Below are 26,784 nucleotides of genomic sequence, written 5' to 3'. Positions count from 1 at the left end.
GAGCTTCATCTTCTGCGACTGACCAAATACGACTAGCTTTAGCGAGTTGTTGGTTGGAACCCACCCGCATTCTTTGAGTCGACGGAGGGTATTGAGGTGTCTCAGGCACATTTTCTTCTTGGCTATCATCGTACTGAGAGTTACTTCCTTGGTAGACAGGAGGTGATTGCTCGTAATCAGTGTTTTCAGTTGGAATTTGTGGAGGTATTTCAAGTTGTGGAGGTATTTGTTGTTGTGGAGGATTTTGCAGAGAGGTGTTGCTCAATCTTTGTAGGAAAAGTTGAAATTGAGGTTGATTCATGAAATTCTCATCAAAATCATTACAATTTTGAGAAAGTATTGAGTAAAAGGGGTTATTGAGATCCATATCTATTTTTTTTGATTAATTTCAAAAACTAACACAATAATAACAATAATAATAATAACCATTATAATAATAATAATAATAATAATATTAATAACAAAAATAATAACGAACAACAATAATAATATTAATAAGCTAAAATAATAACAATAATAATTATACTTCCAATAATAATAATAATAATTATAATAATTATAATAATTATAATTATAATAATAATAATAATAATAATATTTATTTTAATAATAATAATAATAATAATAATAATAATAATAATAATAATAAAAAAATAAAAATAAAATAATAATAATAATATTAATACTAATATTAAAAGGATGACTAATTATGAGGGAGAAATTGAGAGAAAATGTAAATACAACAAATTTATGTGAATTTTGGAAATATGAAATTATAGGCAAAATGGGTCTCTATTTGTAGAGAATTTTTTTTTCTAGCCGTTGGTAATTTTTTTTTTTTTTTAATTTTATAAGCACAAAATACCCGTTACAAAATTGTTACCGTTGCAATTATCAGGAATTTCCTGATTGGTCCAACTCACCTGACAGGACGCGTGTTAGCGCCTGATTGGGTGTGCTGACGCGCCTGTCAAGGCTGCCAAAATAATTTTTTTTTGCTTTTCCTACCCTCAAAACGCAGCGTTTTGAGGTGAAGCAAAGCATACGCTTCCTCATAACGCAGGTATGCTTAGCAAAAAAAAAATTAAATGCAGCTATGCACGTGGGGCCCACTTCTTCTTGGTCAGTTTTTTAATTTTGCCCAAACTTTGATAAAAAATTAATTTGCCCATGGGCATTTTTAATTTAGACCATTGATGGGGAGTTATTTTTTTATTATTAAACCCCAAAAATTACCCATGGGCATTTTTCTCCCCATCGGTGGCAATGCTAGGCACACAACATTTGCAAATTTGCAATCTCCCCTCAACTCTCCAAAACCCTAAAACACCTCCCTCACTCACTCACTCTGCTCTTTCTCTCTCCTCCCACACTCTCCCCTCCTTTCTCTATCTACTGATCAACAACAATGAGTTACGCAGCATACAAGATGATGCACTGGCCAACCGGCATCGAAAACTGCGTTGCCGGCTATCTAACCCACTCAATCTCCGACTCCACCCCTCAATTCATCCCTCCAATTCCTTCCGACGACCTCGACTCCGACTGGCCTCGCCGTAGTCAGGGCATTGGTCCTATCCCTAATCTTATCGTTTCCGCCGCTAATGTTCTCGAGGTTTACGTCGTTCGGGTTCAGGAAAACAATGCTGCTTCCGATGCCAAGCGCGGTGGCGTCATGGCCGGTGTGTCTGGTGCTTCTTTGGAGCTTGTTTGCCATTATAGGTTTTTTAACTTTTACTCTCTTCTTGTTTTCTGTTATTGAAGTTTAGGTTGGTTTATTGGGGTGTTGGTGGAAAATGTAGTTGATTTTGAGCTTCAATTGGAGTTCAATTTGAGCAAATAGGCGATAATGCGTATTATATTGATCATTAGGGTTAAAATTGTTAGAATTTTTCGGTGAAATTGAATATAAATTTGGCTATTGGACGGATTATAGTATAGAAAGGAAATGGGGTGTTGGCAGGAAAATGTAGGTTTGTTTGAGCTTTTGATCTTAAATTGAAGCTGAATTTGTACAATTTTAACTTTTAGGATTAGAATGTTTAAAGTAATTTGTTATATTGGAATGATATTTTGGCAATTGGAATAATTAGACTTTAGAAAAGGGGGTCTTTGTGTGAAATGTAGGCTGCTTGTTTGACCATTTGCACTTGAATTGAAGCTGAAATTAGGAAATCATGCTTACATTATTAATCATTTGGGTGAGAATAGTTAGAAATTTTAGGTGTAAACTGGAATTATATATTGGCAATTGGACTAATAGACTTTAGACAAGGGGGAGGGGGGTTTGGTGGAAAATTTAGGCTTTCGACCATTTGAAATCAATTTGAAGCTGAAATTTGCGAAAATAGGTGATATAGCCTACAATATTAACCATTAGGGTTAGAATAATTAGAAATTTTAGGTAAATTGGAATGATATTTTGGCAACATGATTATTGGAATTTAGAAAAGGGGGAAAGAGTTTATGATTTAAGTCATAGACTCTTTATTTCTTTAATGTAGGGTTACTATTTTTATTTGCTTGTTTGTGTAGTTCTGAATGCATAATATGCTCATTGGGGGTATGCCAGGTTGCATGGTAACATTGAATCCATGGCTGTCCTTTCAGTTGGTGGAAGTGACAGTTCAAAAAAGAGAGATTCAATCATATTAACATTCCGGGATGCAAAGATATCTGTCTTGGAGTTTGATGACTCAACTCACAGTCTTCGTGCCAGGTAAGAATGATGAATTCACTATGAAATGGAGACATTTTAAATTCTGTTACTTTCAAATAAATTATGTTTGGCTAGTTAGCTTCCATATCCATGTTCTTAAACTAATTACTTACATTTTAATTTTTACTTTGTTTGTTGTTTTACTTTAATAGCTCGGCATTATCATTTACATCAATATGTAACCACGTCTTATGCTTAAACATATAGGTTTCATGTATATTGTGATATGGATTCGCTCTTGAATGGGCATATAGAAAATAGAATTGTAGGCTTATATATTGATCCTCAATAGGAGTTTTTAGGTGCATCAAAACCCCAGCCTTACTGAACTCTGCTTTCTGATAACCTCAAGGCTCAAAGAGTTTATGCCAATGAGATGTAGACAACTGGCAACCCAGAATGATATAGTTTGCTGTTTCTACTTGTGCATCTCATAACGTAAATCAGCTGAAAGGGTTCATTTGGTCTCCGACCATTAAATTATCATAGTTGTTGTCTGAACATGCTTGAAAAAAAGACCTTGTAAATTTCCCGGAATTTTGATTGCCAAATACATAAAAACTGGGGAAAATCTGTGTAAAGTGTTTATTATAGGAGATACCTCCCAGGCAAACCCTTTGATCTTCTCAAGGATTCTAAACAAAATCAATGTTCTTCAAGTTCCTATTCAGAAGGTTTCCCTGCAAAGATTGAGTTTTCAGTAGACCTAATAACCATTTTAAACCATAGAAATAACTATAATAAAATGCTGATATGTATGAGCAAGGTAATGACGATCAGTAAATATGTTTGAAAGAGGGTATTTCATTGCTCAAGATTCTTCCCAAATGTGAGGGTGCTTCCCTGTAGACCTGTACACATGGACGGGCCCCCACTAAAAGCCCTGACCCAACCCTAAATTAAAAGGGCTGAGCCCGTCCATTAAATAAACGGGCTGGACTTTTAAAGGGGCATCAAGTAATGGACTTTTAAAGGTTGGGTAAGGTTTTAAAAAGGGCCCTAAAAGGGTCAGCCATTGTGTAAGGCAGTTCATTAGCAGTTCGTCAATTTCTTGAAATTTCTGACTCTGAAAACCTATCTTCTAATTCTCTCTCCTCACTAAAATATAAATCCCCAAAATATACCCAAAATATAAACCCTAAAATTCGAGCATAACACTTCATACTAAATTTTACTCCCGAATTCCAACAAAATTCCACTCTAATCTGAGCAATTATCCCAGGTTTATCTCTCCACAATTCTTCAATTTTTATCAGTTTAATCTACATTGCGCAATTTTTTTTTTTTAAAAATTTTAAAATTTCGATTCGATTGATTTAATAAAATTGCAATTGATGCCTAAAATGTCTTGTTATTGATGTTGATTGATTTGTAATTCCTTCGATTTTATGCTCTTTGTTAGTCTTTGAAATTTTATTAGGTTTTTGATGATGATATGAGTTGTATTGATTGAATCTCATGAAATTGAAGTATTATCTTTCTTTGATTTGCAGAAATTTTGATTGTTGACCTTGTTTGACCATGTCGAACAAACCTCAAATCCCTAATAAGAATTCTGCACTCATTGCTGTTTTTCCTTCTGTCTTTTACCATAAAGTTTCAATCTTTCCTTTGTTGTTATTAGCTTTTTTGTTGTTTTTTTTTTTGTGGGAAATTTCTGGGTTTTATAATGTTTTACTGTAAATTGTTTCTATTCAAATTGCTGCTTTTCCTCTGTTTTTAGCTCTGAAATACTCTCCGATACAGTCTAAATATCTAAACTTAAGATTAATGTTCTCTATCATGTAGATTTTATGAAGAAGAATATGATTTTGATTAGGATTTATTTTGAGCATCAAAGTATTTTGGGTTAATCACTAAACTCTTAATTCACTATTGTAGGCTTACCCGATATTTTCATTTGGGATTAACTATGCTTAATTATTTATTATTGTAACAAATTAGTGTTAAGAACATTACTCAGTTATCTACTTTTAACTTGTTGGCTAAGGCCCTTTATAAGGCCCCTTAAAGGCCCTTTATAATTCTCTTAATTATATTGTGTTTACTTTCTGGTGGTTGTACCTTGTTTATACATTTTTAAATGGGCCGGGCTTTATGGCCCATGGACTAGTTCAGCCCATTTTGGAGCAGTCTTAGCCCGGCCCAACCCGGCCCATTTCATATAAAGCCCTGACCGGCCCGGCCCGGCCCGTTGAACAGGTCTACTTCCCTGCCTTACCTTGTTTCCATAAATATGTTGTGCTCAAGGAATATTAACCCTATACCTGATCTAGACTAAGATTCATGGAATTTCTTTATTAAAATTATTTCAGGGACTTGTTGTGCCTGTTGGTTTTAATATCTTACTGATGTAAATATTACTGTTGTAAAGAAAAACTATTACCAATATTTTGATGGGTAGTCTATGTTGTCCTAGTACATCCCAACTATTATCTGTTCAGAAAAAGCAACAAAATAAAAAATAAAATAAAATCTGTGGTTGTCTTGAGAAGACTTCCTTTCTTCTTGATTTTATGTAATCCAATCATAATTTAAAGCTACCATGGATATTTGATTTTTGAGTGCCCTCACATTGTTTGCGACTTTTAGATGGTTTCAGAGTATGCTCATGGCTTGTCCAAAGATCCTTATTTTATTATTAATATTCTCGTCATCTTTTCACTGTTTATTGAACTCCCATTCTCTCAATCTATAGTGTCTGATGTTGTGCAATTTGTCTTCAGCTCATTGCATTGTTTTGAAGGTCCAGATTGGTTTCATCTGAAGAGGGGAAGAGAATCCTTTGCTAGAGGCCCTTTGGTAAAAGTTGATCCTCAAGGCAGGTGCGGTGGAGTTCTTGTTTATGATCTGCAAATGATAATACTTAAGACTGTTCAGGTCTCTTTTTCATCTGTCACCATCCATGCTTGCTTTCCACCTTTTTTATTTTTTATTATTTATTTATTTAATAAAGTAGCTTTTTTATTTTTTAACAGAAGATTTTTATTACTTTTCTTTTCTTTTTCACCTGTTTGAAAACTCAATCTTCTAACTACATAAAATGAAGAAGATGCTATTCTCAAGGCGGTCCCTGGCAGAAGCTGAGGCTTTTGTATTTTCTTTTGGTATCAAAACGTATAATTGCACAATGAAGGACTTAGGTGATTTTCCCACTTATGATACAATTTTGAATTACATAAGAGCTAATCTGGAATCGATTGCAGTTAGCCTTTGCATGATTTTTTTTTACCTCACACTCTTATAACCCATAATTCTTTAAGAGTGGAATATTAATATCACTTGACCTATAATTCTGTTGCATATATTGTTGTTCTTAACATTATCAATTCTGGTTTTTTATTTTCCTGTTAATTTATGATTGCTGAGGCAATAGAGACAGGATAGTAAAGTCAAAGTATTGGTTATTAAGGTTGCTGGGAATATGTGGTGAGAAGCCAAAGCATGACTTTGACTGGTCATATTACCTTTATAAGCTGCATGAAGTAAATATTAACCCCTGCTGATATGTTGTCTGTGAATTAGATTTTATTTCTTTTGGTGGCCAATGACCTCAGTTTATTAAGGGATGAGTAAAAGTTTTCGTGTGACCTGGAAAATATAAATGGAAGACATTAGATAAACTCAGTTCAGTTATAGGCTGGAAATCTGAGGTCAGCCTTTCTTCTAACATATATCTTTTGTAATAAGATTGGAGAGACTGAGATCCATTTGTTTGTCTTTTGCTTCTTTGCTTGAGATGAAAGGGGAGAAGATGTTGTGAATTAAAATTGTCCTATCTAGGTTTTTGAGTATCTCCAGCCCTTTGGGTGAATTATGCTGTATGGCCTAGGAGGAAATCTGTCGGATTAAATGCTTTCTTTTGTAATTCCGTAGAATTTGCAGAGTGAAAAAGAAGAAAGATAATCAAAGTGTAGGCTTTTAAATTTCGCTTATATGTTTTGTGGCTGGCTGGCAGCCTGTTATGCAACAAAACGGGTATTCTTTATGGGAAAAATCTTTGACATAGATTCCGTCTGCCTCTGTGTATGTCTTAGAGCTCATTAACAGAAATACAGTAGTGAGTTACATGAGAAGCTTTTATGTCATTAGGACAGTTGACAAGGTTAGCTTGATCCAGTAGTTTCAACCATAGATGTTTATAATGTTTGATTGGGATTTTTGTTTTTTAAACTATTGGTTCATGTCATTCTATTTGCTGTTCAGTATATTGTGTAATTGTACTATATCCTATGGTGGTACAGGCTGGTACTGGTTTGGTTGGGGATGATGAGAATTCTGGTGTTGGAGGTGCGGCTTCCGCTCGAGTTGAATCATCCTACATTATTAATCTAAGGGATTTGGATATCAAGCATGTTAAAGATTTTGTATTCGTTCATGGTGAGGTTCAGTGAAAACTATATTCTACCATTTCTATGAATTTTGTCTTTATTTACTAAATAGCCTTGTCCGTTTGTTTGTTTGCAACTTTGCATTGTCCCACCGATTTTAAAAAATCAACGGATGTGATAAAATTATAATTTCATGTAATTGCTGTGATTAGGCTTAGCAATGTTAGCATTTATGAATATGTAAATGTATGCTGGTCTGGCACATGTTCTTGTGTGTTTAAGTATAGTGCTTTTCAGCTCTACTTCTGGTGAAGTATTTTCAATGTACATGGATTGGTTTTCAGGATACATTGAACCTGTGCTGGTAATACTTCATGAACGAGAGCTTACTTGGGCAGGAAGGATCTCATGGAAGCACCACACTTGCATGCTTTCAGCGCTTAGTATCAATACAACAATGAAGCAACATCCCCTTATATGGTCAGCTATGGTAAGTTTTCAGCTGGATGAAATGACTTTATTAGGTCAAACTGGCTTAGTTGCCCTGTTTAAAATTACTAAATAGGAATAATGGGTTGGAGTTGCTTATTTAAAAGTTAAGGCTTTGGGATTACAGATGGCCCATCAATAGAAAAAAGGGTTTACGGTTGATCAATAGCTTCCGATGCCCACATATCTGATCCTCCAATAAGACAATTGCTTCTCACAAGAGAGTTATTTTTATTCTAATGAGCGCTACTGAAACTTTTTGCCCAGGCTTAGAGGTTATAACTCCTAAAAGTGTACTGTAATATTAGTCTTGATATGACAGTATGTGTTGAACTCTGCCTTTTGTTTATAGTCTTGGTATAACAATATGTATTGATTGGTGGTTTGTGACACTTGATGTGACAAAATTTATTGAACTTTGCTTTTTATTTGGAAGAGGTCTCTTTTTTTTTTTTTTTTTTTTTTTTTTTTGGTGACAATGTGAATAGGTCTTTGAATGATGTATATATTCACACATTTCAGATAAGATTTGAGGATGCATCTAAGTTGAACATTGTATCATGCTGTGTAGTAGTTCTAGGCTTCTAGCTTTATATTTGTCTTGGCATACTCAGATCATGTCTTTTCATGCATCTGACAACAGAACCTGCCACATGATGCTTACAAGCTGCTTGCAGTTCCTTCTCCGATCGGTGGTGTTCTTGTAATCTCCTCTAATGCCGTTTATTATCACAGCCAGGTAATACGTTTTGCTTGCACACATTAATCTCATTGCTGTTTCATAGTTATGGTTTATGTTTCATTTGTTGTATTTCAGCAATCTTTTCTAAATTTATATTATGGTGTATTAATGATTGTAAATCTTCTTTTGTTTGGTAGTCAATGTCATGTGCCTTGGCTGTGAACACATTTGCAGTTTCAGCTGATGGCAGGTAACTTTTGTTTTCTTCTCTAATGTTACCTTATCTCCATTACTAATGCTCAAATGCGGAATGCTTATACCCCAATAATTTCACAAGTACCTCTTTTACTAGGCTAGTGGCATACTATTAATCTGTACATCATGTTTTTTCTCCTTTTACTACGTCGGTTTACTTTAAAATGTTCTCAGACTTCTCACTTTTTCCGGGTTTAATATAGTACCTGTGAACATAGAAACTATTATGTTGTAGGGCAAAATTTAAAACGTAAAGGATACTAAAGTAGTGCTTCCTGTTTCTCTAAGATATTAAGCAGTATGACTTAATTACTTATGCCTGTTGGATGATGGAGATCATTAAGGCTAAATTTGGTGTTTATGCTATATTTTTCTCACTGTTGTGCACTTTTTTGGTGTGTTTCCTACACATCATTCCTATCAGCCAAGAGATGCCAAGATCAAGTTTCACTGTGGAGCTTGATACTGCCCATGCAGCTTGGTTAGCTAATGACGTTGCTATGCTGTCAACTAAAACTGGTGAACTACTTTTGCTGACACTTGTTTATGATGGAAGGTAGGTGTTCTTATCTCTTTTTTATTCTGTAAGTGCTTGATAGTTATTTGATTCCAAACACTTGGAGATACTAAGTCACAGTAATGCATTTGTAGTTTAATTGATATTCCATTAAATATTGTTGATGCAAAATTTTAATTCATTTTCACAATATGCATTTTATCTTATATGGTATTTCTGTTTCACCTTTAGTTGCTGAGTTGGATGTTTTAATTCATTTTCACAATATACATTTTATCTTATAGCTAGCAAATTTTTGGCGCATGTTTCCAAAGAGTAACTCTTCTTTGTTTTGGTTTTGTCCCCCCCCCCCCCCCCCCCCCTCCCTCCTCCATGTTATTCATCCTTAGTGGCTTTGCTGAGATAAAATGGTATGAAAAAGGACGGAGAGAGGTTGGACCCTTAAAGTATGGAGTATGGTTCTGTTAGAAAAATTTTACCTGATAGCTTACGAGCATATATTGTTGACTGTACTCCTTTTGTACGTGTTTATACTGCTTTGGTTCCATTTATAAATTTTACCTTGTTATAAGTAAATGCTTCCTCTGTTTTTGAATAATTCAACACACTTTTTCACGGTATTTAAAAAAAGTGGGCATCGCATGATTTAATACACTTAAAATGGGGGGGGGGGGAGGTGAGAGATTGTTAGAAGTATAATGTAGTGAGCCATGAGCTTTTTTTTTTTTGACAAATGGGCCATGAGCTTTACTAAGGGTAATAGTACAACTTTTAACAAAAAAAGCTTTCTAATTATAGTGTGTTGCGAGTATTGTTACATTTCCATTTCAGGGTAGTGTTGCAAGTATTAAAAAACGGAGAAAGTATGTATTTTCTTTTAATGAACTCGTAGTTGATTGATGTTAATTGGAGTACGGATCATGAAATGTTAAATGAAATTTTGGGGATGACTATTATTTAAATATCTAGTTTTAAAATGTTGGACTGTCATTCGGTGGTGCAAGTATTAATGCCATGGGGAATTTAACTATCTAGTTTTTGAAAAGTTTTTTTCCCCCTTTTATGTAATTGGAGTACCGTAATCAAGTAAGCCTGCTTGTTTTAAGGTGTTGTATATTTGTGGTGAGGAAGATGATTGTTGTTGAAGCTTTTTTTATCCCATTTGAAGGATTATCACAAATTTTAATGCTTGAATGAGGTGTTGGTTATGTCTACCAAAGCTTGTAGTAAACCGAGTTGCCCAGCTGTGCTGAACCGATAAATATTGCTGCATACAACAGAAGATACTTTAATTTGACTGATGATAAGTGTAGAGGCATGGCGGAGTTGCACTCCTGTTTTCAAGTTTCATGTAGCGCACCCAAATTTTTGGAATTGGTTAGGGGCACTGGATCAGTGCCAAATGGAGGTATGATGGGCCAAAGTTCTGGTTGTGACGCTAATTGGACTCAGTTGCGTCAAGATTTTGGTGGATGAATATGAAACTCTTTAACATATTGTTGGAAGGGGGATGTCTTATTCACTTGATCTCCCCAAGGTTTTTATTATATCATTGACTTTAAGACTAGGATTTTGATCTTTCACACCTTCTAGAAAACGAAGAAGTTAACTACAAAGAGTATGAGCAGTTTGGGCTGTGTCTTTTACAATTTTTGTGGTATGTTGATTGTCCTGCTAAGTAGTTGGCATTTAGGTTAGGAAATTTATGAAAATCTATTTTGGTATATGATCAGTTTTCTGGTGAAAATTCCTATATGCTACTCATATTTGGGTAATTTTGATTATATGCTCCATTCTTATTGTTATCATTCCTATCCTTGATGTGTAGGGTTGTGCAGAGGCTTGACCTAGTGAAGTCCAGAGCTTCTGTTCTTACTTCGGTTAGTTGTATTTATCAATTTGTCTAGTTTCACCTTCATTAGTTTATGTAATTATTGTTTTCATCATTATTTTTCTTTGCCATTTTTTTCCCATAATTTCATGGATTTTATAGATGCAATTTGGCTATTCTTAATTTCTTATAGGATATTACGACAGTAGGAAACTCTTTGTTCTTTCTGGGTAGCCGCCTGGGAGATAGCTTGCTTGTGCAATATACTTTTGGAACTGCTCCTACAGCCTCTGCATCTTCTGTGAAGGAAGAGGTGCTTTATATACTCCTAATATTTCCTCACTTAACTTTTGTTACTGCATGAATCTAATTGTATCTCTTATCCTCTCTTTATTCCTTTCGATTTTTTCATTTTTGCTTCTATGCATTTATTAATTCTAAGACCCTGTTGCGCTCTCTGTTTGCCAGGTTGGGGATATTGAAGGTGATGCCCCATCAATGAAACGCCTACGGCGATCATCATCTGATGCGTTGCAAGACATGGTTGGTGGTGAGGAGCTTTCTTTATATGGCTCGACTCCTAATAAAGCAGACTCAGCTCAGGTCTGTCCTTCTATTAGTATAATGCATTATGGAACACTGATCTTTGAAAAATTGTTCCCTAGCCTGTACATCCTCTTCCCGTTTTAATCAATCAATCAATCAATCAATCAAAGCCTTAATCCCAAAAGTGGGGTCGGCTAACATGAACCAAATTTGATTATTCCGTGTAGTCATCAACATAAATCTTTCTCCTCCATCCCTTACGATCCAAAACTTCATCCTCACGTAAATCCATGCACTTCATATCCTTCCTCACTCCTTCCAACCAAGTCATCTTTGGTCTCCCTCTTCCTCGTTTAATCCCTCCATGGTCCCACTCTTCCACTCTTCGCACCGGTGCACCCTCGGGTCTCCGTCTTACATGTCCAAACCAACGCAGACGATTTTCCCTTAATTTATCTACAATGCCCGCCACACCTACTTTCTTGCGAATAACCTCATTTCTGATTCTATCTCTTAAAGTGTTTCCACACATCCACCTTAACATGCGCATTTCCGTAACCTCCATCTTTTTAATATGCTCTTTCTTAGAAGCCCAACATTCTGTACCATAGAGCAACACTGGTCTTATGGCAGTCCTGTAGAATTTTCCCTTCAACTTTAAGGGAATGCTGCGGTCGCATAACACTCCCGTGGCCGCTCTCCATTTAAGCCACCCTGACTTAATCCTGTGGGTCACGTCTTGATCAATGTCACCATTCTTCTGGATGATCGACCCTAGGTACTTAAAACATTCACTCATGGTCAAATCCTTTCCATCCAAACTCACCACTTCATTGCTTGTCCCCCTCTGAGTGCCAAAACGACATACCAAATATTCAGTCTTACTCCGACTTAGCTTAAACCCTCTAGATTCCAACCTTTGCCTCCATTGCTCCAACTTGACATTAACCCCATCCTTAGTCTCATCCACCAAAACGATATCATCTGCGAACAGCATACACCATGGAACCTCATCTTGAATTGGTCTAGTTAATTCATCTAGAACCGTTGCAAAAAGAAAAGGGCTTAATGCAGACCCTTGATGCAATCCGATTGTAATAGGGAAATCTTTTGTCAACCCTCCGCATGTCCTCACATTTGTTGACACTTCCCGATACATATCCTTAACTAGGTCTACATACCTTCGTGGGATACCTTTCTTCAACATTGCCCACCAAAGTATCTCTCTTGGCACCTTGTCATATGCCTTCTCTAAATCAATAAAGACCATATGAAGATCTTTCTTCTTTACCCTATAAAACTCCATCATTTGTCTTATCAAATGGATTGCCTCCATAGTAGATCTCCCAGGCATAAAACCAAATTGGTTATCTGAAATGCTTGTGCATGCCCTCAACCTTTGTTCAATCACCCTTTCCCACAACTTCATAGTATGGCTCATAAGCTTAATTCCTCGATAGTTAGAACAATCTTGAGCGTCTCCTTTGTTTTTATAAACCGGGACCAAGGTGCTCTTCCTCCAATCTTGTGGGATCCTTGTAGCCGTCCATATCTTGTTGAAAAGGTTTGTTAACCAATCAATACCAATCTTACCCAAACACCTCCACACCTCTATCGGTACCCCATCAGGGCCAACCGCCTTCTTAGGTTTCATCTTCCTCAGTGCAATCTCCACCTCTACTCTCCTAATCCTTCGCACATACTCCATGTTGATTTCTTCATCACTCATAGAGGTATCTCCTATCACAACTCCATTACTTCCATTAAATAATTCATCGAAGTACCCCTTCCACCTGTCCTTGATGCCCTCCTCTTGCACTAGGACCATTTGGTTCTTATCTTTGACACACTTCACCATGCCAATATCCTTCCTTGCCTCTTGTCTTCTCTTTGCCATCTTATAAATGATCCTTTCTCCCTCCTTGGAATCAAGCTTTTCATAAACCTCCTGATATGCCTTTTCTTTTGCTTGGCGAACAGCTGCCTTTGCCTTACTCTTAGCCTCCTTATACGCTGCAAAGGTTTCATCACTCCTACATTTTCCTAAGGCTTGATAGCATTCCCTTTTTTGCTTAATTACTGCTTTCACCTCTTCATTCCACCACGAAGTATCTCTCTGTACCGAAGTTCTTCCCCTTACTTCCCCTAAGACCTCTTTGGCCACTCTTAGGAAACAGTTCTTCATTCGTAACCAAGTCTTGTCCGGATCCACCTCTCCATCCCAATCCGCTTCTTCAATTACCTTTTCTGTAAAAACCTTAGCTTTTGCATCCCTTAGGGTCCACCATCTTATCCTTGGTTCTTCTTGTCTAACTTTTTTCTTCGCCTTCTCTTTCAGACGAATAGTCATTACCAATAGCCGGTGTTGGGTGACCACACTCTCCCCTGGGATAACCTTACAGTTTATGCAACTTTGTCTATCTATGCTCCTTGTGAGCAGGAAGTCTATTTGAGTTGCATTTGCTCCATTCCGAAAAGTTATCAAGTGTGAATCCCTCTTCTTAAACCAAGTATTAGCCAAAATTAAATCATATGATTGGGCAAAATCCATAATAGCTTCACCACCGGCGTCCCTCTGCCCATACCCAAAGCCTCCATGGACACTCTCATAGCCATCTCGGCTCGCCCCAACGTGCCCATTTAGATCCCCTCCAATATATAACTTCTCTGAGTGGTGGACACCCTGCACCACCTCGTCTAGGTCCTCCCAAAATTGTCGTTTCTCTTCTGCATCTAAACCCACTTGGGGAGCATAAGCACTGATAACATTCACAATCTCCTTGCCACATAGCAACTTCAGCCTTATCAACCTATCGTTCTTCCGATAGACCTCGATCACCTCTTTTGCCAACCTCTCATCGAGAACCACACCAACTCCGTTCCTAGCTCCACCATTCCTTGTTCTGTGGCTCGTTTCTTGCCCAACATACCATACCTTATACCCCAAAACCAAGCCTCGAGCTCCTTCTCCTGTCCATCTTGTCTCTTGGAGGCACATGATGTTCACGCGTCGTCTTTTCATTACTTATACCAATTCTGCTGATTTTCCCGTAAGAGACCCCACATTCCAAGAACCAATCCGCAAACTAAATTCTTTTCTCCCACGCTCCCTCCTGATCCCAACTCCAAGCCCTTGATTATTTGACACCACAATTGGGCAATATGGCGCGTCGCTTCTGGGCGACGACCTAGCAACCCTTACATACTTATCACTGCACCCGGGTCTGGGAAGTGCAGCGCGTCGCTCAGTAGGGAACGCCCCAATGGCACGCCCTTGCTCATTTGACACCACACTCGGGCAATGTGGCGCGTCGCTTCTGGGCGACGACCTAGCAACCCTGTTTTAAATTTGTGTTTTTTTTCCCCCTGTTTTTTTTCTTTAACAGTGTGTTTGGGTTGAAGGGTTTGAGGAGAAAAGAAGAGAGGAGCAAGGGATGTTCCATTGTCTGGGATAGTACATTAGAGGGTGAGGGAAAAGGAGGGTAGGGGAATGGAAGAATATTCTGTCCTTTAATATTAAAAATTAATCTCTCCTATATTGGAGAGATTGAAAATGGTAACTTCCAGTCACAAAAGTTCTGCCTCTCCTGCTCTCCTCTTTCTTTTGCTTCTATATCCGACCTTGTTCTTTATCTCACCTCCTTTTCCCTGCTTCTGTGTCCACCCCTTTTTACTTTATTTCTTCCCTCCCTTCCTCTTCACTCCCTTTCCTTTCTAAGTTTCCATCCAAACACTGTGTAAGGCATACTTTGGGTTTTTTTTTTTTTTTTTTTGGTTAGGGGAGAGGGAAAAGGTCAATGGACATATTTCTGTAGTGAATATCCTGTTTCCTATGAAGGAAAAGATCAATTAATTTGAAGCCAGTGTGTTAAAGTCTGTCATTTCACCCTCCATTCGATTAGTGCACTATTATATTTTATCTTTCTCTTGTTTGTATTCCTCCTTTTTGTCTGACATGTGCAGAGCTGTGATATAAGATCATTAAGCCCTGTGCTGTAAGGTGCATTCCATGGTTCTGTTCTAATGCATTACAAAATAACAAATACTTGTTTCTTAAGATATACCGAAGAATATAACAAATTATTAAGAATTATCTCAGAATTTAGAGCTGTGAATCTCTATATTGTTTTCCCTAAGTTTGTTTCCATCTGGTCAAGTACTTGGATCTGGCAGTATGGTGTGTCCCCAGATCCACATTCCTGAACCTAGCTGGCCCCTAGACCTGAAGTTGTTGGAAGCATTATATCTGACCAGGTTCCGGATAATGTGGGTGATAGATGCCAGCCAGTCTGAGGTGAGGTGCCTTGGGTTTTAGAAATTTGGCTCTTTAAATACCTTAATTTTGACTTAGTTGGATATAAGCTTTTATCTTCAGTTAGTTTGAATTCTTATCTATTTTGTAAGGTGTGTTTTGTAATATAGGACTAGTTGGTATCCATATATTAAACGAGAGCTTTGTTAGGACTTAAGAGCTTAAGCTCTCATAAAGCTTTTTACATACAAAATCAAGAAAAGTTTAGCAATGCTCACACACTAAAACTTGACTCCACCTATTAAAAAATTGGACTCTAAACTTGAGAAGGGAAGATTCACTCCAATACTTTCCAGATCTGTTGGTTTTCTTTCCAATTGCATCACCAAATTGCCTATGGAACTATATTCCACGCTACAGCTTCAGCAAGACAACCTTTTTTTGTCCTTTTTTTTTTTCAGGCAACAAGAACTTCTTGTTGTCCCAAAGAAGGCTAATGATAATTGCCAAAGAGAAAGAGCCTTAGGAAAGGGGTAAAAAATGACTTAACATATTCTTCTTTTCTTAGGCAGGCAGAAAGTGCAACATTTCATCTGTATAAGAGCATGCCAATGATGTGGTATATGGGCTTTGTCTCAAATGCCCAATTAAATAGACTTTATGTGTACTCTGTAGAAGTTTATATTTATTCTATACTATGATGATTTAATTTTTAATCTTAGGGTCTTTAGGATCTAGCAGACAGAGTTATAGATTAAAATTGAACATTGAACTTAAAGGTCATTTGCTATTGTACCCTTATATGAGTTCCCGTATTGAAAAGAAGCGTAAGAAATGCTTTTGAAAATGCATGTGAATTGTAAACAATTGCTTATATATCCTAGATTATAGAATGGTGGGACTTTTTTTTTTATTTTTTATGCTAATGGTGGGACTTATTAATGTACGGGTTTTTTGACGTATTAAGTGTGGCTTAAATTGAAAGTATTTTGCCAAATAAGGCATTGGTATGATCTGTTAGTGATTTTGCTTCACTTGATTTTTTTTGCAGAAATCTTTTGCTTTTGCAGTGAGGGATTCATTGATAAATATTGGTCCCCTGAAGGATTTCTCATATGGGTTAAGGATCAATGCAAACCCAAATGCCACTGGAATGGCTAAGCAGAGTAACTATGAAATGGTCAGTTCCGCTGCCCTTAGCTAATCTGGAATAAGGGCTCTGGGATAAATCTCACGATCTTTTTTTTTTTTTTTTTTTTTGGGGAAGGGGAGGGGGGGGGGGGGGGGGGAGGGAATAAGATCAGAAGTTCTCATGAAATGCGTAGTCCTAGTTTTGTTGGAAAAGTTGATTTATGTCCAATGTTATCGTTTGATCAGATTTCCCTTGTCAATGGTTTTCTTGCTACTTTTAATAATGTTTTTCATGCAGGTTTGTTGTTCTGGACATGGGAAAAATGGTGCACTTTGTGTTATTCAGCGTTCAATTCGCCCTGAAACGATTACTGAGGTGTGTTCTGGTAGATTTATTGGTATTTGTGCTTTTCTATCTATGCTGGTCATCTTTTTCAGGGTGGGGTGGGATGTTACTAGATGTTTGTGCTTGATTGTGAAACTTTGGATTGCTATGCCCTCCCCGCTCCCTTTTTTGTTGACTTCTTGTTATCATAACGATCTTGTAAATTCTGTTGATATGCTCTTCAATTTTTTTTATAATATGAGTACGGAGTACCAGATATTTCTGGTAGGTTATTCGTCTTATTATTATCTGTTGGTGCTCCCCCCTTTTACATAAATTGCAGTAAAGGCAGTAACCTATGATACTTGCCTGGAAGTGGTTTGTGATTTACCAAAAAAAAAAAATCTCTAGGAGGTTTGTTATATGTGTATGCTTGAATTTCATCACCAGCTTGTCCTTGCTGTTAATTTCTTCACCTGAACGACACAAAAGATGCATTCATGACACTTTTATTAGTACTTGTACACATTTGAATCTTCGCACCCGGTGGGGTGGAGGATGAGTGGATGGATTTTGATAGTTATGCTGTCTAATTCCATGGTTCTTTAAAATATGCTCACTCAACAACCTCAATGTTTGTGTCATGCTGTATGGACTTTATTTTATTATTTCTTAAAATTTTGAATAGTGTCATTATGTTCTTTTTGCTATGTGATGTTCTGAGTAAATGGCTTTATACTTTCTTTTTTCTTTGGTTATTTATTAGGTCGAATTACCTGGAGTTAAAGGGATTTGGACCGTCTATCACAAGAGTTCTCGCAGTCATAATTCTGATGCATCCAAGATAGCAGCAGAGGAGGATGAATATCATGCATATTTGATCATAAGCTTAGAAGCACGAACGATGGTAAGGAAATATCCACTTTATGTCGATCAAAGTTGCTGAAGCAGATTGAATTTTCCTTGCTTTTACTCTCTTATGTTCATAGTATTTTTTGCGAAATTGGGAGCATTTTGGCCGCTGTAGAGACAGTTTACAGCAGAGCTTTTAATTAAGCATATGCTCTTTCGTGGAGCCATAACACTATGCTTGTTATGCTTCTAATTTCTTTTTGACTTGAGAATCCCTGTTTCCCAATTCTTTTCTATTCTAAAAATGCAGATGCAATGTTATTTGGCTGATTTATCAGCTTTATGAGTTCTGAATTCATACCTTGGTTTTTTTTTTTTTTTGGGGGGGGGGGGGGGGGGGTGGGGGCTCGGTTCATACTTTGAAGTATTTGGCCCCTGGCCCCCAGTAGCTGCTCTCCTATCTGCTTTGTGCAAGGTCAAACGATTTATGGTAGTGGGGATCAATAGCTTTTGTCCCTGAACTTATATTCGACTATCCTCTTAACAATTTTGTACAGAAAAGAAAAGAGAAACCTTACTGCTGAGCTTGAGAATTCCAATTTTGAAGTTGACTACTTTATTCTTTTTATTCAAATCTTAATCCTGTTATATTCAAGTCTTAACTTCCTAGTATCAGATGTTGAAAGAAAAACTTTACTGCATCCTATCCAAATTCTAAGAATTCCATACTTTGTTGTTGTGAAGTGCTTACATCTTGATATTCTGAAGCTTTTTCGTATGTTAATCAATTTTTTGTCCAATTTTATTTTGATAATGTGTTTTCATGTCTTTTCAGGTTCTTGAAACAGCTGATCTTCTAGGGGAAGTTACTGAAAGTGTTGACTATTATGTTCAAGGGAGTACAATTGCTGCAGGAAATTTATTTGGAAGGTGATTATTTACAGCAATGCATTTATATCTCTGAAACATGGCCTAGGCTTAGGTAGGAGAATTTCCTCAATTTAGAACTGTATATCTCTAAATTATGTTGTTGCATTTGTTCCGAGCAAACAGACTGTTGCTTGCTAGTCAGTGCCTGTGTAATAGATCAATCTGGAGGGGTAGTATAGGTATTCTAGTTTATATTAGTTTATTAGGGTTTATAGTCCTTAGTATAAATAGGTAGAGAGGAGTAGAATGAAGGTAGGCAGAAATTGATTAGGGAAACCTAGAGAGAGTCATGGCTAAAGCCATTTTGGAGAGTTGTGAGCTAAACTCACTTTTGAAGATTGATAGCCTTAAGCTATTATCCTATCTTTTGTAACCTTTCAACCATTATCAATCAAACTCCAAGCTTTAATCTTTATTTACTCGCATTATTAAATCAGTTTTTAATCCTAGAAAGTCACTCCATTACAGCCTGCAAGTCCATGATCTTGTTGAACCATATTTTTTTACTTGGAAGAGTTTTATACTTATGATACTCAAATGCATCTATTTTAGGGTGTTCTGCTGTGTCACAAACTTCTCAAGTGGACAGTTCTTTTAACCACTTGTTGATGAGTGGTGGTTGTCGTATAATCTTTACTGAGGTTGTTTCTTGTGCTTTTTGGGTTTTGTTTCCAGGCGTCGTGTTATTCAGGTCTATGCTCATGGTGCCCGAATCCTAGATGGTTCATACATGACCCAGGAGCTAACTTTTGGATCTAACGGCACTGAATCTGGTTCTGGGTCTGATGGCATAACTGTTTCAGCAGTGTCAATTGCTGATCCTTATGTATTATTAAAGATGAGTGATAATAGTGTCCAGCTTCTTGTTGGAGGTATGATAATTATATTGTTGTCCTGTATGCTGTTGTTGTTTCACCATAATATCTCATCTTGGCTTTTTGCAAAATCATATGCAGATCCTTCCAATTGCACTGTTTCCATTGATGTTCCTTCAGTATTCGAGGGTTTAAAGAAATCAATCTCTGCTTGTACACTTTATAATGATAGGGGTCCTGAGCCATGGCTTCGGAAGGCCAGTACGGATGCTTGGCTTTCAACTGGTGTTGGTGAGACCATTGTTGGGTCAGATGGGGTGTCACATGATGGGGATATCTACTGTATCACTTGTTATGATAATGGCACCCTTGATATATTTGACGTGCCTGGTTTTAATTGCGTTTTCACAGTGGAAAAATTTATCTCTGGAAAGGCCTATCTTACTGATTCCTTTGTCAAAGAGTCACCGCCAGAACTTCACGAGATCTCCAAGAGTTCTGAGGATACGGCAGGTCAGGCCAGAAAAGAAAATGTGCAGAACATTAAAGTTTCTGAAGTAGTAATGCACAGATGGTCTGGACAGCACAGCCGTCCTTTTCTATTTGGAATATTGACAGATGGAACAATTCTTTGTTACCATGCGTATTTATTTGAGGCTCAAGAAAATGCTAAAAATGAAGATGAAAAAGGAGGACAAGATTTAATCACTCATGATAGCACAAGTTCCTCTAGGCTGCGAAATTTGAGGTTTCTCCGCATTCCCTTGGATATGCACACACGTGAGGAAGTGTCCGCAGAAGGTGCCATGCCTCGTATTTCCATTTATAAGAATATTGGTGGCCATCAGGGATTTTTTCTTTCCGGGATGAGACCAGCTTGGTTTATGGTCTTCAGGGAGCGCTTGCGTGTTCACCCACAGGTCGGTCTATTGCAGCTTGAATACATAGCATATCAATCATTTTCCTTTTCCCAACCTGCATGAGAAATATTGCCTTTGGAGGTTATATGTACTTGATAACCATTTATAACATAACATTTGGTTTTTAGTTCTGTTCTCTCTTTTTTTTTCCCAAGGCTTTTGACATCTCTTGTTACTATTGTTGGTTGTTTCTCTTAAATTCATGTGATTATTGTTCATGCTGTTACTTGTATTTGTAAAAAAGGTCTAACATAGTTAACACAAGTCATTTCTTTGGTTGCAGCTTTGTGATGGGTCCATTGTCGCATTCACGGTTCTTCACAATGTGAATTGCAATCATGGATTTATATATGTGACCTCACAGGTTATATCCTTAGATTTGGCACATTAGTTGATAATCCTAACTTTTGTGGCACTTGACTGATATTACTTTTTTACTTCTATGTGATAGGGTTTGCTTAAAATTTGCCAGCTGCCATCTGGATTGAGTTATGACAATTACTGGCCCATGCAGAAAGTAACAGTTTTCCTTTTTTTTTTTTTGCACAAAATTATATATTATATCTATGAGCTAACTTGAGAGTTTTTTTTTTTATTTTTTTATTTTTTTTATTTTTAGATTCCATTGAAGGGCACTCCCCATCAAGTCACCTACTTTGCTGATAAGAATTTATACCCACTTATTGTTTCGTTTCCTGTGAGTTCCTGTAACCTTCGTTCTTTCATGAGTATTAAAGCTTTTATTTGGAAATTTGATGGTTGAAGAGTCGGTAGCTTAAATTTTCCATATTGTAACTTTGCTGATTGAGGAACAATCTATTGATAATCCTTGGTTCATACTCTCCTGCATTTGTGTATGTTGCACTTAATTTTGCTTTCAGTATTGGCGAGTCTGTTAAGTCAGTGCCTTGCATTGCACATGCTTTAATCCAGCAGATTAACTATAAATTGATAACTTCTAGATGTAGTGAGCTAGAACATCTTGATAGGTTCAAATCAAAACAGTCCCTTGTGTTCTTACGGTAAGCAAAAATAAGTACAATGATAGTACAATAACCCCACCCCACAAGCCCGCCCACACGCATCTTTAACGTCGCCAATGTGAAAAAGTTGTTTTCAGTGGGCAGCTTATCATAGGTAGCATTGCCTTAGTATTTTGATGCTGCCTTGTGCTATTTTGTGCTGAAAACAAGTCTGGCATTTTACTAATATGCCTCTTGCCTTCCTATTTTCTACTGCTTTCTTCTCAATGTACTTTGATAGGTGAATTATAATCTGAAAGGTGCTTCTAATGTATCATGCAACATGGTTCTATGCTGCAAAATTAAATGATGTCATCCCTTGCAGGTTATGAAGCCCTTAAATCAGATTCTTTCATCTCTAGTTGATCAAGAAACTGGCCATCAGATTGATCATGATAATCTTAGTTCTGATGAGCTACAGAGGACTTACACTATAGATGCATTTGAAATTCGGATAATGGAGCCAGAAAAATCTGGTGGAACCTGGCAAACAAAAGCTACTATCCCTATGCAAAGTTCAGAAAATGCTCTCACTGCTAGAATGGTTACCTTGCTAGTAAGCTCACTACACATTTATATAACTTAATGGACTAATCTATGCGATCTCTTGCCTGCAGCTTTGATGATTGCTGTTAGTTAGTTTTCTCTCTCTCTCTCACTTTCTTCTGTGGTTATCGTCTTCTGCAGAACACAACCACTAAAGAGAATGAAACACTCTTAGCTATCGGCACAGCCTATGTGCAAGGAGAGGATGTGGCAGCAAGAGGGCGTGTGCTCTTATATGCCCTTGGACGATCAGATAATCCTCAAAATTTGGTATTCTGCTGAATCTTACAGTTCTAACTGATGTTCATACTTCTGCTATATAGTTTTATGTTATGGCATAAACTTTACCAAAAACTGTGCATGTCGCAGCTCACTTATTTGTAAGTTGATTTTATTCCCCGGGTTTCCTCTTAGGTTTCAGAAATGTATACCAAGGAATTGAAGGGTGCTATATCTGCTGTAGCTTCGCTTCAAGGTCATTTGCTGATAGCTGCTGGTACTAAAATTATCTTGCACAAATGGACTGGTACAGACTTGAATGGCGTGGCATTCTTTGATGCTCCTCTGCATGTTGTGAGCTTAAACATTGTATGTATTCCCTTTTAGCACTGGTTTCTACTCCTCGACCCCCTTTTTTGTTTGTACACTAGATGAGTGCTATATATTGCTTTTGTGGTTGCCATCTATTTTTGTGGTATGTGCAATGTGCATCATTTTATTTTCCATTACATTTTTGAAGTCACAAATGTTTTTAAGTTATGTTGTAAAATAGAGCTTTTTTGTGATGGACCTTTGAATATACTTCAAGGTTTGCTTAGTCATTTATAAACCTGCTTGCTTAAGTTTATTATCCATGTTAATGTGGGTATAAGTCAGATGGAAATGGTTCAAACAGTTTTGACAGATGAAACAAAACATAATGTCTTTTCTAGATTCCTTGAAAGTTTGGTTCACAGTGTCTTCATTTTTCTTTTGTGAATGGAAATCAGATTGCTTATGGGCGGATTCTTGGGAAGGGCCACAACATTTTAGTGTACTTTTCCAATGGCTCCATAGATGGTTTGATACTCACCACTCTGAGTTCTCTCTTCTTTGGTGGGCGGTTTGTTCAAATGGTTAATTTCTCTTAGAACTGTCACTTCAGGAGGAATCGTTTTGAGTAGGAGTCATGGAAGGCATTCAGATTTATTGAGCAATATTGAATTGGTTTCTGTGGATCCCAGTATACAAAATATAGTTTCATGACTCGTGTTCTTTCTCCAACCACTGGCACAAAAGTTGTAACTTGAAATCTTTCTTTGATTCCACCTTTATAGACTTGCAAAGTGGGTGAAAGCATTGGTTTAGGTTGATAGTTTGGAGGAAGCTCAGTGTATGTAATAATTGAAGTTTCAAAAAGGGTTTGTGTACTTTCCTTGGTGATGGAAAGATGGGAAACCACTAGTTATTGCATTGTGACATAATAGCTTGTCTATGGCAAAGGCTTTTTCGTGTTGGGGTTAGCTGGGTTACCCCACATACTGCCTGGGTTATTAAATGTCCAATATGAAGTTTATCTGTTTTAGAGACAATATGTAGTTGGGACTCAATTGTGGTGAGCTGCAAATTTTCGTTTGTTTATGTTTGATGGTGGAGGAATGGTATTATTTTTCGGGATCAGGTATCTTCTCTGGACTTATCGGCGTTTAAGCTTGTTGCCTTGTGGGTCTTTTTGGACCTCCCTGGTCCTTTTTATTTTATTTTTTTTTTTTTTTTTTTTTTTTTTTGGTAATACATGATTTGATTTTTAATATTTTGGTTTATTTTCCCTTCCCTTTTTTATCTTGTTCTGCCACTAGTCTCACTCCCTGAAATCCTTTTTTCAATTTTAAGGATTTTTTCTTATTCGAAGATAAAGGTTGGTTATAGACTTTCATGCACTGACTTGGATGTTTGATGATAGACATTTAACTTGTGAGTTATAGATGATCTGATGATTCCTTGATATTCTAGTGAGTGTATTTTTGTAGTTTCTCTTTTATCTTTTCTTCTTTTCTATTTTTGTAAATATAAAATGCAATACTATGGTTAATCCATTTTTTGATATCGTGAATCATATTTTTCTAAAAATTTTTAATTGCTTTTGAACTCCTTTTGCAATAGAGAACTGAGATATATATATAAAGAATGTTTCTTCAATATAATCATTATTTTCTTGATTGTTGCAGGTTAAAAATTTCATTCTCCTTGGAGACATTCATAAGAGCATATATTTTCTTAACTGGAAGGAACAAGGTTCTCAACTTAGCTTGTTGGCAAAGGATTTTGGGTCACTTGATTGTTTTTCAACCGAATTCCTGATCGATGGGAGTACACTCAGCCTTGTAGTTTCAGATGAACAGAAAAATGTTCAGGTCAGCATTTTTCCTATGGTTTAAAAAAGTTATGTAGTAGTTGAAATAGAAATAGAGATAGATATGGAACAGTGGAAGAATGTAGCAGCATCGGACTATAACTTGATGGGATTACTTATGAGGAGTTAACCTACAGATGGCTCTTTAATCAAATATTCTATATTAGTTTGTGCAAATATACTAATTTCATAGAATGTTGCTCCGTGGTAGGTTGGAAGGAGAGATGGAATAGGACAGTCTATGGCCTTCTAGGTAGTTTATCAAGAGGAACAAAATGATCAGATAGTAGACTTTTGTTCTTCGACACTTTTTTTTTTATGCAAAGCAATTGATAAATTGGAGTGGGAGATTGGGATGTGTCTTTTGCTGTACATGTATTGGAAGACATCTGATCTGGGGCTGGGTGGATTATCTGGCTTGTTTCTTTTCAAAGTTTTTGCTTTTAAAGAACTATAATATGATGTAGGATGATTATTATTATTTACAAGTACTCTAATATAGTGCTGTTATAAAATATACCTAGACAATTATTTGTGTAAAATAAGTTTTGGGTTGCTTGTTCAAGTTAAAATTGTTGTATGTGGGTTTGATAGAATTATTGTTTTTGTTGTTTCATCTATTTAGAGTAGCTCTTAAATAATTTGGTGAAATGGAAAAGAATTAACTGAACATTAATTGGCTGTTTAAAGAAAGACGGTGGCACGTTTTCAACTCTGATGTCCGAACATGTTTCCTGTGCTACAGTGATTTGTTTATTTATTGTTATTTTATTTGACAATGTTCTAAGCATAAACTTTTTCCCAGAGATCAAAATTACAGAGTAGAAATTAGAAAAACGCAACTAAAATTACTCAGTTTATTATATTAGTTGTGTTTTACTCGGTATCTTAGTACTCCGTAGTTAGTACTACTCATTTGATTATATTTGGAGCAATTGTTTATTACTGATTTCTGCTAGATTAATGGATTGCTGAAATTACTCGTGGCTATGGTTTTCCATTACCAGCTTTACTACCTTTCTAATTTTTTCATGTGACTTACTAGTTTTCCTCTATCTGATTCTGGCTACATTTCCCCATATGTTAATATTTTCTGCCAATAGGTTTTCTACTATGCGCCAAAGTTGTCTGAGAGTTGGAAAGGGCAAAAGCTTCTTTCAAGAGCTGAATTTCATATTGGTGCCCATGTGACAAAGTTCCTGCGATTGCAAATGCTTCCTGCTTCGTCTGATAAACCAAATGCTACTCCAGGCCCTGATAAAACTAATAGATACGCGCTATTATTTGGTACTCTTGATGGAAGCATTGGCTGTATTGCACCACTTGATGAGCTATCATTTCGGAGGCTGCAATCGTTGCAGAGAAAGCTTGTTGATGCTGCTCCTCATGTTGCTGGGCTAAATCCGAAATCTTTTCGCCAATTCCAGTCATGCGGTAGGGCACATCGCCCTGGGCCTGACAACATAGTTGATTTTGAGCTGCTTTGCCAGTGAGTTTCTGTTACTCTTTTCCTTGCTACACGACATGTTTCTGCTGAAAACTAATTTTACTGCTGCTTCCAAATATAATCAAATGAGTAAAACTAAGTATAAAGATACTCATTATCATGATGTTTTTTCTCTTGCAGTTATGAGATGTTACCGCTAGAAGAACAACTAGAAATCGCCCACCAGATTGGGACTACTAGATCACAAATTTTATCCAATTTTAACGACCTTTCTCTAGGAACAAGCTTTCTATAAGAGCATATACTTCCAATCATACGGTTGCCAAGAAGACAAGGCCAACACCTATGATGCATTGGCTCAGATCTGGGTGTGTCGTGTCTGACATTGTGTATCATGTCAAAACACTTGACACTAGACGTACAACAGGGTGTCGGAGTAAAGTAGCCCAACACCTAGAAGAGCTGATTCTGTAGTGACTGCTGGGAGGGTACTGTAAAATTCTTTCTATCTGTTTTTACCCTCTTTGTCCCCCCCCCCCCCCCCCCCCCCAAGTTCCTGTCATAACTGGGTCACTAGAGTCAATATCACTGTAAATGGCTGTTTGTATTGTACATGTTGTCTAGTTTAGTGAAATTTGATTCTGTAAAATGTTTCTTGTTCTCGTATATCTTTATTTCTTTTGCTGTTCTTTCGTTGGCATATTCAAATTTCGGTGTAAAAAAATATTGTAAAACAGAAACTCCGTACTATACCTTAAGGTAAATGGTTAGGCTTTTTTCAA

At 36.8% G+C, this 26,784-nt stretch overlaps 1 protein-coding gene across 3 annotated transcripts; it reads left to right on the top strand.

Moving 5' to 3' along the window:
• The first annotated feature begins 1,272 nt into the window (after positions 1–1,272).
• LOC145631460 (cleavage and polyadenylation specificity factor subunit 1-like) lies at positions 1,273–26,784 on the top strand. Of its 3 annotated transcripts, XM_081683538.1 has the most exons (26): positions 1,273–1,722; positions 2,573–2,719; positions 5,446–5,599; positions 6,964–7,099; positions 7,395–7,540; positions 8,183–8,278; positions 8,419–8,471; positions 8,901–9,032; positions 10,822–10,873; positions 11,018–11,137; positions 11,293–11,427; positions 16,674–16,802; positions 17,052–17,129; positions 17,845–17,985; positions 18,766–18,860; positions 19,536–19,732; positions 19,817–20,595; positions 20,879–20,959; positions 21,047–21,112; positions 21,215–21,292; positions 21,943–22,173; positions 22,305–22,433; positions 22,578–22,751; positions 24,371–24,556; positions 25,659–26,044; positions 26,183–26,784. In XM_081683538.1, exons 1-26 carry the CDS (start codon positions 1,409–1,411, stop codon positions 26,295–26,297), a joined length of 4,350 nt encoding a protein of 1,449 aa, XP_081539664.1. In that variant the 5' UTR covers positions 1,273–1,408; the 3' UTR covers positions 26,298–26,784. The 3 variants fall into 3 exon arrangements, with proteins under 3 accessions (XP_081539664.1, XP_081539666.1, XP_081539665.1); XM_081683540.1 differs by lacking the exons at positions 1,273–1,722; positions 2,573–2,719 and having other exon boundaries at positions 5,451–5,544; XM_081683539.1 differs by lacking the exons at positions 1,273–1,722; positions 2,573–2,719 and having other exon boundaries at positions 5,458–5,862.

Source organism: Chenopodium album, chromosome 5 (assembly GCF_948465745.1).
Source record: "Chenopodium album chromosome 5, dcCheAlbu1.1, whole genome shotgun sequence".
Taxonomy (NCBI): Eukaryota; Viridiplantae; Streptophyta; class Magnoliopsida; order Caryophyllales; family Amaranthaceae; genus Chenopodium; species Chenopodium album.
This window is presented reverse-complemented; position numbering and strand designations above follow the sequence as displayed.